Raw genomic sequence first — 16300 nt, 5'->3', positions numbered from 1 at the left:
TCATAGCCCTGGACATGTGAGTGTGTGGGTGCAGGGCATCCCCTGTGCTCCTGGGGATCTACTAGAGCCAGCACATGTGTCAGGAGCACTCTGCCAGTTTCCTGAGGCCAGAGCAGAAGAGAAGGAGGGGAGGATAGGAGAGGAGAGGAGGAGGGAGGAGGAGTAGGAGAGGAGGAGGCGGAGGAAGGAGGAGGAGGAGGGAGGAGGAACGGAGTAGGAGGAGGAGGAGGAGAAAGGAGAAGGAGGCAGGAGGAGGAGGAGGAGGAGGATGTGCTGCAGAAGCAGGGCTGTCCTGGGGCACACGTCACAGAGGTGACCGGGCAGGATGGCGTCCTGCTGCCGGGACAGCTGCAGGGGTGAAGCTGGGGCTGCAGCCAGGGATGCCCAGGGCTGTCCTGCAGAGCAGCTCCTGCAACCATCAGAGCTCTTGGCCAGCCCAGGACATTTGCCACCTGCCAGGGACAGCTCTCAGCCTGCCTGGCAGCTCTGCATGGACTGTGTGAAGAAGATAGAGGTGGAAGGGGTGACCCCATCAGGGCAGATTTCTCCTGCTGTGGAGATGGTGCTGCATGGCCAGGGCTGCTCTCAGCTTTCTCCTCAAGGCAAGGGAAAGGGGATGTCAGGTGTGTCTGTGTCACTGAGACTCCTGCACTGTCCCACTGGGCATCAGCAGATCTGCCTCACATCTCCCTCACAAAGTGCCTCCTCACCCTCCTGTGCCTACAGACAGCAGCAACGGCACCTTGGATTGCAGCATCTCAGTTTGTCTGAGCTGCCCATAAGGCCCTGGCCTGGAGATGTCCCTGGGCAGTGCCCTGTGCTGGAAGAGGTGTGCAAGGCAGAGCAGAGCACCCAGGGCAGGACTGGGCTCTGGGAGTACTGGCAAGGAGAAGCTTTGGTTGCAGAGAAATAGCTCCCAGTAGGCTGAGCATCAGGCATTAGAGAACCATACCAGTCCTGAATATCCCTCCCTGTCCATCTGCAGAGGAAAAAAAGGTGGGGGTTTAGAGAGATTGGTTTTGAAACTGGAGTCTGAAAAAGTTTTTTTAAAGAAAATTTTATGTGTGAGAACTTTGTAAAAGCAGGAGGTAATGAGCAAAAAGCAGATGTGTAGGACCAGCAGGTCTGACAACACAGGGGCACAGGGAGGCCTTTTATCCAAAAGGGATCCTAAATCTCTGGCTCGGAGAAATAATGAATTTGAGCCAGCAACTCAGCAGCAAAACCAAAAACTCAAAAATAAAAAACTTTTACAAATTACAACCAAAGTATGAGAAGATAATTTGAAAGGATTCTAAAGAATATTTTCTTTAGAATTGGCTCAAAGAATTTGTTCCCACCTTGTCAAAATCTTCTTTCAACAAGTCAGAATTCCCAGAGTGCAGCGATGTCCAACAGCAGCTCCATCAGCCACTTCCTCCTGCTGGCACTGGCAGACACGCAGCAGCTGCAGCTCCTGCACTTCTGCCTCTTCCTGGGCATCTCCCTGGCTGCCCTCCTGGCCAACGGCCTCATCATCAGCGCCGTAGCCTGCGGCCACCACCTGCACACCCCCATGTTCTTCTTCCTGCTCAACCTGGCCCTCACTGACCTGGGCTGCATCTGCACCACTATGCTCAAAGCCATGCACAATTCCCTCTGGGACACCAGGAACATCTCCTACTCAGGATGTGCTGGTCAGGTCTTTTTTTTTATGTTTTTCTTTTCAGCAGAGTATTATCTCCTGACCATCATGTGCTACGACCGCTACGTGTCCATCTGCAAACCCCTGCACTACGGGACCCTCCTGGGCAGCAGAGCTTGTGCCCACATGGCAGCAGCTGCCTGGGCCAGTGCCTTTCTCACTGCTCTGCTGCACACAGCCAATACATTTTCCCTGCCCCTGTGCCAGGGCAATGTCCTGGGCCAGTTCTTCTGTGAAATCCCACATATCCTCAAACTCTCCTGCTCCAAATCCTACCTCAGGGAATTTGGGCTTCTTGCTGTTAGTGCCTGTTTATCATTTGGTTGTTTTGTGTTCATTGTTTGCTCCTATGTGCAGATCTTCAGGGTTGTGCTGAGGATCCCCTCTGAGCAGGGACGGCACAAAGCCTTTTCCACCTGCCTTCCTCACCTGGCTGTGGTCTCCATGTTTGTCAGCACTGCCACATTAGCCTACCTGAAGCCCCCTTCTGTCTCCTCCCCATCCCTAGATCTGGCCCTGTCAATTCTGTACTCAGTGGTGCCTCCAGCTCTGAACCCCCTCATCTACAGCCTGAGGAATCAGGATCTCAAGGCTGCAATGTGGAGACTGATGACACAAAGATTTTAGGAACATTGAACTGCTGGCAAATTTCTGCAAATCACTTGAAATAAAAGTTGTTTTTCATAGTTCTTGTTGTTTTGGTTTTGGAGTTTATTTCTGTTGTTCTGCTTTTCTATTATATTCCATTAAAAAATGTCATTATTTTGCCATTATCCTTTTGTTTCTCTCCACATTCCCTGTGGCCAGAGACTGTGTCCATGAGACCCTGTGATCTCAGGGGCCATAAATGTACTAAAGGATCTCCAAGGAAAGTTTTCACCAGAGTTCCCCAATATGTTCCCTTCTCTGGAGCTGCAGCAGCAATGTCTGTGTGCAGAGCTGGGGCAGATCAGTGCTGGCACAGGAGCTGTGCCCAGCAGCAGCAGCATTTGGTGCTGCCAGTGCTGCTCCTGTGCCACTGCTCTGCTGCCCTCCTGCTCCTCATGTTGCTGCAGGGCCTGAGTGCTCTCGGGGCCGGGCACAGCCCTGGGGGTGGCAGTGCCGGGGCTGCAGCAGGGACAGGCCATGGGCACTGCTGGGGCAGTGCTGACGCCTCAGGGCAGGGCCTGGAGGCTTCAGGCTCCTTGGCCAGGCTCTCTTCACAACATTTGTCCAGGCCAATGCTGAGCAGAGAAAACCCTGTGAGCAGCCTCAGGATGGCTGTGGGCAGGCTGGGGGCAAACAGCATGGCTGGTGCTCTGCAAGGCCCCTGCAAGGGGGAGACCCTGGCAAGGAGCAGCAGAACAGGGGCTGATCCATCCCCACTGCGCTGGACAGCCCAGGGCAGCGTCCCAGAGTGTCCTCATGCACCTGCCAACAACATTCCCCCTCTGCAGCCCTGGCCTCTCCCCCAGCTCACACAGGTGCCACATGCTTGCAGGCACAGACACGGCAGCACTGGCTCAGGAACCCCTGTTTGCACTGCACAGAGCAGGCGTCAGCACCCCCATGGTGCTGCTGTGGGGAGATGGAACTGAGTGAGCACAAATGCCATCAGCCCCTGGGGCCAGCAAGGTCTGGGGGACACCAGGAAAAACACTCAGGTTTGTCGTGACCTCTGCAGTCAGCCACAAAGTTTGTTCCCATGAGCTGTGAGTTTCCTGTCCCACTGCAGACACTGTTGCTCAGAGCCACAGCTGCGTTTTACCCACCCCCACAAAGCCCTGAGCATTTCCTCTGCTTCACTTTTGCTTTCTTTCTTCCTTCCTGATCCACATTTACGCCTCTTGCCCATCCGTGTCCCCTCCCCTGTAAACAGCCCATACCTATTTTCCCATTCGTCTATGGCTGCACTTCCCATTTCAGTTCCTGAGTTGGCACCATGGGAACATCCCTTGGAAAGCAGGATCATCCTACAAGTGCTTCAGGAATTGTCTGCAGGGTCCTGCAGTGCCTCGTGCTGCTCCCTTGCCAGAGGCACCACAGGCCAGGGGGGCACATCTGGGCTGCTGTGTCTGGGTGTGGGGCTCCCTGTTCTGGGCAGTGAGGAGGGGCTGGAGAGGCTCTGCAGGACTGACAGGATGGGCTTTTGGGCTCTGTGGAGAAGGTGAGGGACCTGGGCTGCTGAACCTTCTGAAGAGAAGGCCCAGGGCTCATCCTGCAGCTGCTCCATGGGGGGTTTCAGAGAATCACAGAGTCAGCAAGGTTGGAAAAGTCCTTGGAGATCATCAAGTCCAATCTGTGTCCTGACACCACCTTGTCTCCCTGAGATTCCTCTTCTCTGGGATAAACAACACCAGCTCCCTCAGCCACTCCTCACAGCACTTGTATTCCCCACCCCTCACCAGCCTTTTTGCACTTCTCTGGACACACTCCAGCCCCTCCATGTCCTTTCTAAATTGGGAGGTCCAGAACTGGACACAGTACTTGAGGTGCTGCCTAACCAGTGCTGAGCACAGGGGAAGAATCACTGCCCTGCTGCTGCTGGCCACACCATTCCTGATCCAGGCCAGGAGCCATTGGCTTTCTTGGTCATCTGCGCATACTGCTGGCTCATGTCCAGCCTGCTGTCCATCACTGCTGCCAGGTCCCTTTCTGCCTGGCTGATGTCCAGCCACTCTGTCCCCAGCCTGAAATGCTGCAGGGGTCATTGAGTCGGAAATGCAGGACCTAGGTAACAAGGTCAGGCAGACAGGCCTGGATTTCCCTAGATTCTCCTTCCAGCCCTTCTTGGGCATGGAGTCACATTTGCACCTCCAGTCTTTTGGAACCTCCCTGATGAGGCAGGACTGATGAGAAATGATGGAGAGTGTGGACACCATTGAAGGCCCAGGCAAAATTTGCTAGGCCTTTTCAGGCTCGAAGCTCTTTTTCTCTTTCTCATTCTGGGAAACGTTTCCCATGCTGAGGCAGCTTCTCAGCTCCGGCCTAAGCCTTTCCCAGGATGACAACATTTGGGAAAACAGAAAGGAATTAATAATAAAGATTAGCACCTGGTGTTGACTGAGAAACAGTACTCACAATTTGTGACAGGATTTGTTTTCTTCTGTTTTCCAATGGACTGCTGTTCTGTTTGAGACTTGAGAACCACACTATAAATATGTTTCTGACTTTCAATGAAATGCTTCTTTAGCCTCATAGCTGGAGAAGTCTTGTTTATTAATATACGTGACTCCTAGCATGTATGGTAACAGGAGAGCACTTCCCAGCAGCTCCCTCATCCCCCTAGTATAAATATCAAGTGCCCCATAGAGACCTGTAAACACCTGAGTGGCTCAGTAGGTCAGCAGCTGCTTCCTCTTGAATTACGGGGGTCTGTTCTGCTCCCTGTCCCCATCTATCAGCTCAGCAGAACATTTGTCCTGGGGACAACCTGTTTTATTTTTGAAAATATGATAAGGAACAAGCAATAAGGAATGTAGGTTGTCCTTAGCCCTTCTATTGCCATTAATGTTTTCAAAAAAGAATTTTTGTTATCCTTCACACAGGTGGCCAGTTTAAGTCCTAATGGAGCTTTCACCTCTCTAATTTTATTTCTGCATGACCGAGCAACAGCCTTAAACATTTCCTGAGTTTCCTGTCCCTCTATCCAAAGATGATGCAACCTCTTTTTTCCCTGTGTTCTTGGAAAAAGCTTCATGCGCAGCCAGGCCAGTCATTTTCCTCACTTTTGGCACACAGGGACAGGCTGCTCCTTCTCCTTCAAAATTTCTTTCTTGCAGTGTGTCCATCATTCCAGGACCCCTTTTGTTTTTAAGGATGGTATCCCTTAAAAAATTCAATACCTGATTTGGCACTCTCTGCACAAATCTACATCTCAATAGGCCAAAGTCTTCTCTCCATTATTGCAGGGTAGAACTTTTGTTGATGCCTCTACTGCTTTCACAGAATAATAAAAACTCTAATATTTCATGGTTACTGTACCCCAGGAAGCCACCGACCACCACATCTCTCACCAACCCATCTCTGTTTGTGAACAGCAGGAGACAGAGCTTTCCTTGGGAGTGTTCTTCTGTCCTGGGGGTCTCTCTAGTGTTTCCTGGTGGTCGTGGACCCCCAATGTTCCAGTCAGCCTGGCTGAGTTGGCAGGACACTGAGGCTGGTGAATTCCAATTCCCCTTCTTACACAAGGGGCATTGTGTGGTTTCCAGAGGTGAGTAGTTTTGGAGAACAAGCATTGTGTTGTTTCACGTAGGGTGGGCAATTTATCGTCTGGTAACATGAGGTCACAGAGTGGGCTATGACAACACAGAGTGGGTTTTGTGAGGTCATCAAGCAGCTACGACATCGTAGGTTGTCTTTGCATCATCACCTGGGCTGTGTAAGGTCACTGGGTTGGTCACTCTGCCCCATCCCCACCTCACAGTTTCCCCAGACAAGTCCAATGCTGTTCATGCCCAGCAGGGTCCCCTGTCCCTCTGTATCCCCCTGCCCCACCTGGAGCCACAGCCTCCCCCAAGGATGTTCCACAAATCAACCCCAGAGCCTGATATGGGGACAAGGGGCCAGGGCTGTGTGACCCGGACATCAAGGACGTGGATTATCCAGGTCACTGGGGCCTGGTTTGGGTTCCCCAGAGCAGGAATGATGTCTGGCAGCTTGAGTAGGGCGAGGGAAGGGCCTCCAAGGTGGGGCTGGAGCCCTTTGGCTGTGCAGAGATGCTGAGGGAGCTGGGCTTGTCCAGCCAAGAGCAGGGAAGGCTGAGGGGCTCCTCATACCAATCTGGCAGTGCCAGGCAGGAGCAGAGGCTGTTGGATCAAGTTCCTGTGAGCCCAGAATATTGGCATTAGTGCAGCTGTAGCTGTGCACAAGAGAGCTCTTCAGCCACTTTCAATTTTCCTTCCTCTGGGCATGGAAGGAACTCGTGACTTCAGCATGTCTCATGTGTGCAAAGAGCAAATCTGGGCAGAATCGGGGCTGGGAGGGTTTGGGGCATCATGGGATCTGTGCTGGGCACAGAATGAGTTTTCTATTGGTCTGAGACTGTCTGCTGTGAAAGTGGATGCAATATGCAATAGAGGAATGACTTTTGGTTTTTATGGAGCTGTGCCTTCCCTTGTTTCTTTTTGCTGACAATAAATGAACATCCCTCTGTGTCTTGAGCAGTTCCTTCTCCAAGGAAAGCAGGTGGGAGTTGGTGCCAAGGAGCTGAAAGCTGCACGTACAGCCTGGGCTGGAGGAAGCTCAGATTTGCACAGGACTGCTCTGAGTGCCAGGGGTTGGATAACGGAAATGGTGGGGTTGGGGTAGGGACAAAGTGTGATTGATAGTCAGCCATAAAGGGTCCTGATTTTCATATCTATTCTGACTACATTAGGAGGTGCTCAAGATCAACCAAATTGAAATTGTTGATATCAGTGCATAAAGAGGAAAAAAAAGAAATGGGAAAAAAGTCTTCTCTCATTTTTTAATGTAATATATTTTTGCAAATGTAGTGAAAGCTTAGACAAGTCCTGCCTCATGATCAGGTTTCTGGCAGTAGCTCTGTTTCTGGCGACCCGCACTTCAAATTGCTTTTTCTACTAAGTTCTTAAGAGTAGAAACTTAGGTATATTATAAAAGAAATTATTTACTGAATGGACTCAAGATTAACAGACAAAAGACTTTAAATTGACTACTTACTGCACAGGATAAACAAAAGAAATGCAGGTAGATAGAAACACTGAGCACAATAAAGTTAACATATTACAGGTAGTGAAGAAATAGCAGAGATCAGGAGTCAATGTAACTTACCAACAAATTGATGAGGGAGTGCACATGGAGCCCTTTCACTCACATTCCAGAAAAGTAAGCATAAAGATGCATCCAGACTTGGCAGATAAGCCCTATCCTTTTGCAGGGACTATGCAGAAGACTTTTGCTTTGTGAAAGTTTTGTGTGGCTTTCATAGTTTGCAAAGTGAAGTGTGAGTCACTCAGAAATTCAAGGCTTATCTCCCTTCAGTCTGCTCTCAAGGCAAGATGTTTATGGTCAGCTGGGAATTCCACCTCCCTGGCACCAGAGAGAACTCAGGACAAGGCTGATGTCCAGCCTGGGTGATCTCAGCAATTCCTGAGAGAGGGAAGATGCCCTGAGTTACGGCCCCAGGTGATGGACAGAACAGATGAGCTCTGCTGGGCCACAGGGGAAGACCTGCTGCAGGAACCTCATGGAATCAAGGGTGTGTTGTGGCATTGTGATGCCTCATGGAACCAAGGAGACCATGGTGACACCAATGAACCTCATGGAACCAAGGGTCCATTGTGACAGATCAAGGCCTCATGGAACCATAAAGAGCATTGTGACACCGTAGGGACCCATAGACCCAAATCTCCATTGTGACACTTCAGAACCTCATGGAACCAAGGAGCCTTTGTGACACTGCAAGGCCTCAGGGAACCAAGGAGTGCAAAGGTCTCAAACATTGCTTGCAAGGTTCTGCCTTGGGGGTGAGGAATTTCTTTGGTGGCACCTTGTGACTCTTTGCAGTAGGGAAAATTAAAAATTTTGGATTGCTTCAAAAAAAATTGAAACCCCCTCTTTGCCTGAGTGTAGTCAGTTCTCAGAAAGTCAGTGTAGAAAGGAAAAACTAAAGAACTTTGTAAAGCTGAAGCACCTAGAGGCATTGAGCCTCACTGAGTGTTGTTACTAACAAAGCCTCTCAAGAGACTAATTGAAGCAGATAACTGGAGGCCATGATTGCACAAAGCTCTCAGAGACTCCAAGGCAAAAGCAAAACCCAAAGTCCTCTGAAAAACCTGCAGTCTCTGGGAGCATGAAGGAGCCCCCAGGGCCATTCCTGACCATGGCTCCCCAGGGACTGGTCCGAGCAGATCCCTGAGGCCACTGGGATGTGGGGGGATGCTGAGGGCAGGACAAAGGGTGACAGTGCCCAGCCTTGCTGGGGCTGTGCCAGGAGGCCCCAGTGGCTCAGGACAAGGTGTCTCCTCAGAGCTCTTGATGGCACAGACCCTGCTGTGCCCCAGGGCACCAAGACTTAGCTTCTCTTTTTCCCCACCTGTCCTCTCTGCCTCCAGTTCTCTGCTCTGATTGTGGTATGGGGACACTTTCTCGCTAAGGTTCCTCCCTGGGACCCATTAAAACTTTAGGAAACTTTTATTTGATTGATTTTGACTTGGAGTTCTTGAGAGGTTTCCTAACAAACCTTGTGCCTTGATTTCCCTCTGGTCTGGTGCCGTTCATTAGGAATGTTTCTTATAATAGTTATGGAAAAATATTTTGAAGTGCATCTTAAAAATATTCATTTGTATTTTAAAGGGTGTATTTTATTGCTGTTGTCTTTAAAGCAGAGGTGATTGCAGCATTCTGTGATTGACATTGATCCAGGGTCTCTTCTCAGGAAGTCTGGCCTGCTCAGAGAAGCTGTGCCTTGAGGTCTGACCAAGTGTGGACAATCTTGCTCCACATTCCCCAACCCCATCCTGTCTTCCCTCACTCACCTGTGTCCTGCTTTGCTTGGAGAGCTGCCTCCATTCAAGCAAACAGGATTTTTCCCACTTTTTTTTACTTTTGAAGCAATCTAAAACTCCTAATTTTCCCTATGGAAAACAGACACACTCCTCAGGTGTGTGCCAGCCCAAGGTACCACCAAGGAGGTTCAGGCCGGGGATCGGGGCCTCAGGTGGTGCCAGGAGCCGGCAGCATCTTTCCTTTGTGCCTCAAACTGCCATCATGCCCCGTGGCCCCATAGAGCCCCATTGGAACCAGGACTAAAATACCCATCATGCCCCGCAGCCTCATAGAGCCCCATTGGAGCCGGGACTACAATACCCATCACTCCCCGAGCTCCACAAAACACCGGTACTTCCCCCCCCATATGTCCAATAGATGTTCTCCAGGATCCCCAAGTGTACCCTCAGCGCCCATTTGGGAACCTCCCCAAACCATCCCCGAATCCCTGGAACGCTCTCAACCCCACAGATGCCCGTTACAGCCACTTCTGGGAATTCATCTCCTGTCATCCCCCATGACCTCAGAGCACCTTATAACCTAGTCAGTCGTCTAAAATTCCTGCTGTGTCCCATGCCCTAAAGAGCCCGGTTACAGCTCCCCAAGATCCCTCCAAGCTCTCCTGAATCATACATGTTCCCCTCTGAGGACCTCAAGTCGCTGTTCAGAGGCAAAAGTGTCCCTGCAGGGCCCTCTCGAACCCCAAACTCTCAGCAAGAGGCAGTTCCGGGATTACAGCACCCATCATGCTCCATGGTTCCAGTAACACGCAATTCCAGCTGAGACTCCATCCCCCATCATGCCCCATGCCTCACAAAGAGACATTGCAGTTGCGCCTGGAGCTCCCATGATGCTCTGCAGCCCCTTTACACCCTACTATACCCGTGCCTACAACTCCCATCATCCCCCACGCCCTAGAGAGCCCTGATAGAGCTCCTCCAGTGCCCGCCTGGACCACCAAGGGTCCCAGATTCTCCTCCATGACCTCCAAGTGCCCTCCTGGGCCCCCAAGTGCAACTCTGAGGTCTTCTGATTTTTTTAAGGGAAAGATCTTTAAAAACAAACTATTACAGGAAGGATGGAAACACTTCAAGAAAGAAATCTTTAGGAAGCAGAAACAGCCTGTCCCATGTGCCAAAAGTCAGCTAGCAATGAAAATAACGGGTCTGGCTGGGCATGGAGCTTTTTCCAGGGACTCAGGGAGAAAAGAGGCTGCATCACCTTTGGACAGAAGGGCAGGCACTCAGGAAGTGTTTATTGATGTGGTTAAGTCAACCAGAAAAATAAGAGGTAAAACCTCAATTAGGATATAGCCTAGCTGTGACTGTGAAGGGTAAAAAAACTTATAATATAAACACATTAGCAGGAAAGAAGGGACAAGGAGAACCTCCATTCCTTATTGGGGGAAGATATGGTTGCCAAAGATTAAGAAAAGTCTGAGGAATTTAACCCCTTCCTTGCCTCAGTTTTCAAGTATAAGACAAGTGATCTCCTGACCTGGTAGATGGGGAAGGGGAGCAGAACAGACTCCCTGAAATCCAAGAGGAAGCAGCTGGGGCCCTTCTGAGCCACTCAGATGCTCACAGGTGTCTCTGGGACCAGATGGGATCCATCCTAGGGTGATGAGGGAGCTGTTGGATGAGCTCCCCAAGCTGGTCTCCATCATTTCTCATCAGTCCTGGCTCAGCAGGGAGGTCCCGGAGGACTGGAGGTGCCAATGTGAGCCTATCCCCAAGAAGGGCTGGAAGGAGGATCTGGGGAACTCCAGACCTGTCAGCCTGACTTCAGTGCCCAGAAAGGTGATGGAACAGATCACGTGGAGTGACATCACAGGGCACCTACAGGATGGCTGAGGGATCAGAGCCAGCTAGTGTGGATTTCAGTATCTGCATTGATGATCTGGATGAGGGCACTGAGTGCACCATCAGCAAATGTGTAGATGACTGCAAGCTTGGTGAGAGTGTTGATCTGCTGGAGGGTAGAAGGGCTCTGCAGAGGGACCTGGACAGGCTGGATCTGAGGCCCAAGTGCAACAAGGTGAGGTTTAGCAAGACCAAGTGCTGGGTCCTGCACTTTGGCCACAACAACCCCTGCGGTGCTCCAGGCTGGGGAAAGAGTGGCTGGACAGCAGCCAGGCAAAAAGGGACCTAAAGGCACTGATTGGCAGCAGGCTGGACATGAGCCAGCAGTGAGCCCAGGGGGCCAAGAAGGCCAATGGCTCCTGGCCTGGGTCAAGAATGTTGAGGCCAGCAGGACAAGGGCAGTGATTCTTCCCCTGTGCTCAGAACTGGTTGGGCACACCTCGAGTGCTTTGTCCAGTTCTGGGCCCCCCAATTTAGGAAAGAAATATAGGGGCTGGAGCGTGTCCAGAGAAGGGCAACAATGCTGGTAAAGGGTTCTGGAACAAAAGTGCTGTGAGGAGGGGCTGAAGGAGCTGGGGATGTTTATCCTGAAGGAGGTTCACGGGAGATCTCATCACTCTCTACAACTCCCTGACAGGAGGGTGCAGCCAGGTGGGGGTCAGGTTTTGTTCCCAGGAAACAGCTACAGGATAAGAGGACACAGCCATAAAATGCAGCAGGGGAGGTTTAGGCTGGAAATTAGGAAATATTCCTCATTAAAAGGGTGATTTGGCATCGGAACGTACTGCCCGGTGAGGTGATAGAGTCATTTCCCCTGGATATATTTAAGGAATAATTGGATGTGGCACTGAGTGCCATGGTCAGGGTGAAAAAGTGCTGTTGGGTCACAATTTGGGTCACAATACCCTCCAGCAGATCAGCACTCTCACCAAGCTTGTAGTCATCTGCAAATTTGCTGATGGTGTACTCAATTCCCTCATCCAGATCATCAATGCAGATATTGAAATCCATGCTTGCTGGCTCTGATCCCTCAATGTCTGTTCAGCCTGGGTCATTCTGTGATTCTGTGATGATTGTGACACTGCAGGACTCCAGGGAAGCGAGGTCCTGTTGTGACACTGTGGGGCTAAATGAAACAAAGGTCGATTGAATACTCTCGGTCAACATGGAAACACGGAGGCCACAGTGACACAGTGGGTTCTGTTAAACCACTGCAGGGATTCATGGAACTAAGGGAACAGTTTTGACACCTGGGTGCCCCTGTAACTAAGGGGGCACTGTGATACTGAAGAGCCTCATGTACTTAGACACCACTGTGACACTAACACTGCAGGATGTCATGGAACCAAGAACCCATTGTGACACTGCAGGATCTTGTGTCACCAGGACCCCATTGTGACACTGGGCAAACAAGGAGTCCATTGTGGCACTCTGGAGCCTTATGGAATTCAGGGGGCACCTGTGACTCTGTGAGCCCCATGAAATCTTGGAGACAGTTGTGACAATTTTTGGTTTTGTGGAAATAAGGAGTCCATTGTGACACTGTGGAACCTCATGTAATAATGGGGCCATGGTGACTTTGCAGGGCCACATTGAACCAAGGGGCCAGTGTGATTCTTTGGGGCCTCGTGGACCCACAGAGACCACTGTGATACTGCTGGACCTCATATAAAAAAAGAGGCCATTTGGGCACTGCAGGGACTTGGGAATGAACAAAACAATTGTGACACCATGATGCCCCATGGGACCAAGAGACCACTGGGACACATTGGAACCAAGGAAATCATTGCTGCACTGCAAACCTCATGGAACCAAGGATCCACTGTGACACTGCAGATCATAATGGCATATCAGAGATCGTTGTAACACTCTAGAGCTTCTAGGAACTGCAATGACACCAAGCTGGGTGTGAGTGTGGATCTCCTGGAGGGTAGGAAAACTTTGCAGAGGGACCTGGACAGTCTGATCCAGGGCCCAAATCCAACAAGGTGAGGTTTAACAAGACTGAGGGCCAGGTCCTGCACTTTGGCCACAACAACCCCTGCAGTGCTCCAGGCTGGAGACAGAGTGGCTGGACTGAAGGGACCTGAAGTCACGGTTGGACAGCAGGCTGGACATGAGCCAGCAGAGTGCCCAGGGGGCCAAGAAGGCCAATGGCTCCTGGCCTGGGTTAGGAATGGTGTGGCCAGCAGGACCAGGACCAGTGATTCTTCCCCTGTGCTTGGCACTGGTTTGGAAGTGCCTCAAGTGCTGTGTCCAGATCTGAGTTCCCAAATTAAGGAATGACACCAAGGGGCTGGAGCACATGCAGAAAAGGGCAACAAGGCTGGTGAGGGTTCTGGAACACAAGTCCTGTGAGAAGTGGCTGAGAGTTCTGGGGATGTTTATCCTGGATAAGAGGAGGCTCAGAGGAGACAAGGTGGTGTCAGGGAACAGGTTGGACTTGATCATCTCCAAGGTCTTTTCCAGCCTGGCTGATTCTGTGATTCTCTGAAACCATCCCTGTAGCAGTTGCAGGATGAGCCCTGGGCCTACTCTTCAGAAGATCCAGCAGCCCAGATCCCTCAGCTTCTCCTCACAGCCCCAAAGCCCATCCTGTCAGTCCTGCAGAGCCTCTCTAGCCCCTCCTCATTGCCCAGAACAGGGAGCACCACACCCAGACGCAGCAACCCAGATGTGCCCCCCTGGTCTGTGGTGCCTCTGGCAAGGGAGCAGAACGAGGCACTGCAGGACCCTGCAGACAATTCCTGAAGAACTTGTAGGATGATCCTTCTCTCCAAGAGATGTTCACATGGTGCAAACTTGGGAACTGAAATGGGAAGTGGGGACAGAGAGGAAAGACAAACAGGCATGAATTGTTTGCAGGAAAGATGACAGGGATGGAAAAGAGGAAAAAATTTTTACCTTGACAGAAGAAAGAAAACAATGGTGAAACACAGGAAATGGACAGGGCAGTTTGGGGGTGTCTACAAGGCATCCATGGCTCTGAGAAACAACATCTGCAGTGGGACAGGAAGCTCACAGCTCATGGAAACAGACTTTCCCCCTCATTTCACAGGCCACGAAAAGCCTGAGTGGTTTCCCTTGTGTCCTAGCCCTTGGTGGCCCCAGGGGCTGATGGCATTTGTGCTCACTCAGCTCCATCTCCCCACAGCAGCACCATGGGGGTGCTGACGCCTGCTCTGTGCAGTGCAAACAGGGACTCCTGAGCCAGTGCTGCCATGTCTGTGCCTGCAAGGATACAGCACCTGTGTGAGCTGGGGGAGAGGCCAGGGCTGCAGAGGGGAGATGTTGTTGGCAGGTGCATGAGGACACTCTGGGACGCTGCCCTGGGCTGTCCAGTGCAGTGGGGATGGATCAGCCCCTGTTCTGCTGCTCCTTGCCAGGGTCTCCCCCTTGCAGGGAACTTCCAGAGCACCAGCCATGCTGTTTGCCCCCAGCCTGCCCATGGCCAGCCTGGGGCTGCTTACAGGGGTTTCCTCTGATCAGCATTGGCCTGGCCAAGTGTTGTGGAGAGAGCCTGGCTGCAGGAGCCTGGAGCCCCCTGGCCCTGCCCTGAGGCATCAGCGCTGCCCCAGCAGTGCCCATGGCCTGTCCCTGCTGCAGCTTTGACACTGCCACTCCCAGGGCTGTGCCCAGCCCCGAGAGCACTCAGGCCCTGCAGCAACACGAGGGGCAGGAGGGGAGCGGGGCAGTGGCACGGGAGCAGCACTGGCAACACCAAGCGCTGCTGCTGCTGCTGGGCACAGCTCCTGTGCCAGCACTGATCTGCCCCAGCTCTGCACACAGACATTGTTGCTGCAGCTCCAGAGAAGGGAACACATGGTGTATCTCTAGTGAAAATTTTGCTGGGAGAGAAATCCTACAGTTTGTTTAAAAACAGGAAGAGTGCAGCCTTTCATTGACATACTTTATGTCCACAGGAAAGATGGACAGAAATAAAATGAGGAATAGAACACACAGTGGCTGTTTTAATGGATAATATGACAAAACTAAAACAAAGGAAAAATAACCCCACAACCAAATCAAGAAGAAGTATCCAAGATGACTTATACTACAAGTGATATTCAGGAATTTGCCAGCACTTTAATGTTCCTGAAAGCAGCCAGTCATCAGGGTCCACATTGCAGTCTTGAGCTCCTGGTTCCTCAGGCTGTAGATGAGGGGGTTCAAGGCTGGAGGCACCACCGCGTACAGAACTGACATTGTTAGATCCAGAGATGGGGACGAGACAGAGGGGGGATTCAGGTTGGCAAATGTGCCAGTGCTGATAAACAGGGAGACCACAGCCAGATGAGGGAGGCAGGTGGAAAAGGCTTTGTGCTGTCCATGCTCAGAGGGAATCCTCAGCACAGCCCTGAAGATCTGCACATAGGAGAAAATAATGAACACAAAACAGCCAAATGCTAAACAAACACTAACAGCAAGAAGCCCAAGTTTCCTGAGATAGGATTTGGAGCAGGAGAGCTTGAGTATGTGTGGGATTTCACAGAAAAACTGGCCCAGGACATTGCCCTGGCACAGGGGCAGGGAAAATGTATTGGCTGTGTGCAGCAGAGCATTGAGAAAGCCACTGGCCCAGGCAGCTGCTGCCATGTGGGCACAAGCTCTGCTGCTCAGGAGGGTCCCGTAGTGCAGGGGTTTGCAGATGGACACGTAGCGATCGTAGCACATGACAGTGAGCAGGAAATACTCTGTTCCAAGGAAGAACACTAAGAAAAAAAACCTGAGCAGCACATCCTGTGTAGGAGATGTTCCTGGTGTCCCAGAGGGAATTGTGCATGGCTTTGGGCACAGTGGTGCAGATGCAGCCCAGATCAGTGAGGGCCATGTTGAGCAGGAAGAAGAACATGGGGGTGTGCAGGTGGTGGCCGCAGGCTACGGCGCTGATGATGAGGCCATTGGCCAGGAGGGCAGCCAGGGAGATGCCCAGGAAGAGGCAGAAGTGCAGGAGCTGCAGCTGCCATGTGTCTGCCAATGGCAGCAGGAGGAAGTGGCTGATGGAGCTGCTGTTGGACATTTGCTTTCTCTGGCCTTGGGGACCTGTTCATGGATAAAGGATTTTGACAAGTCAGCAGAGGCTGATTGAACCCAAATCTGGGCCATTCCCTGTAGATTTTCCCACTGTGATTCACCTACTCTTGTTCTTTCTCTGGGAAAACCTTCACCCAGGTCCCTGATTGAGCTCCAGTTGTGCTGTCTGAGAGTGCCAGGAGCAGCCAGGCCTGTGCATGGTGGCTCTCAAGGAGGCATCCCTGCTCTGCTG

The 16300-nt window shown here is 51.5% G+C and overlaps 1 protein-coding gene and 1 pseudogene across 2 annotated transcripts; one reads left to right on the top strand and one right to left on the bottom strand.

The window, feature by feature from the left end:
* Window positions 1–1387: 1387 nt before the first annotated feature.
* On the top strand, window positions 1388–2311 carry LOC306815755 (olfactory receptor 14I1-like; the record flags this gene model as incomplete). The annotated part of the gene is made up of 1 exon (XM_079332301.1): window positions 1388–2311. The coding sequence occupies one exon, from the start codon at window positions 1388–1390 to the stop codon at window positions 2309–2311; it is 924 nt and encodes a 307-aa protein (XP_079188427.1).
* A 12809-nt stretch (window positions 2312–15120) lies between these two features.
* On the bottom strand, window positions 15121–16054 carry LOC306815753 (olfactory receptor 14I1-like; annotated as a pseudogene). The gene has a single exon. The product of its transcript is annotated as an olfactory receptor 14I1-like (transcript).
* Window positions 16055–16300: the final 246 nt, after the last annotated feature.

Source organism: Erithacus rubecula (assembly GCF_903797595.1).
Source record: "Erithacus rubecula genome assembly, contig: scaffold_211_arrow_ctg1, whole genome shotgun sequence".
Lineage (NCBI taxonomy): Eukaryota > Metazoa > Chordata > Aves > Passeriformes > Muscicapidae > Erithacus > Erithacus rubecula.
This window is presented reverse-complemented; position numbering and strand designations above follow the sequence as displayed.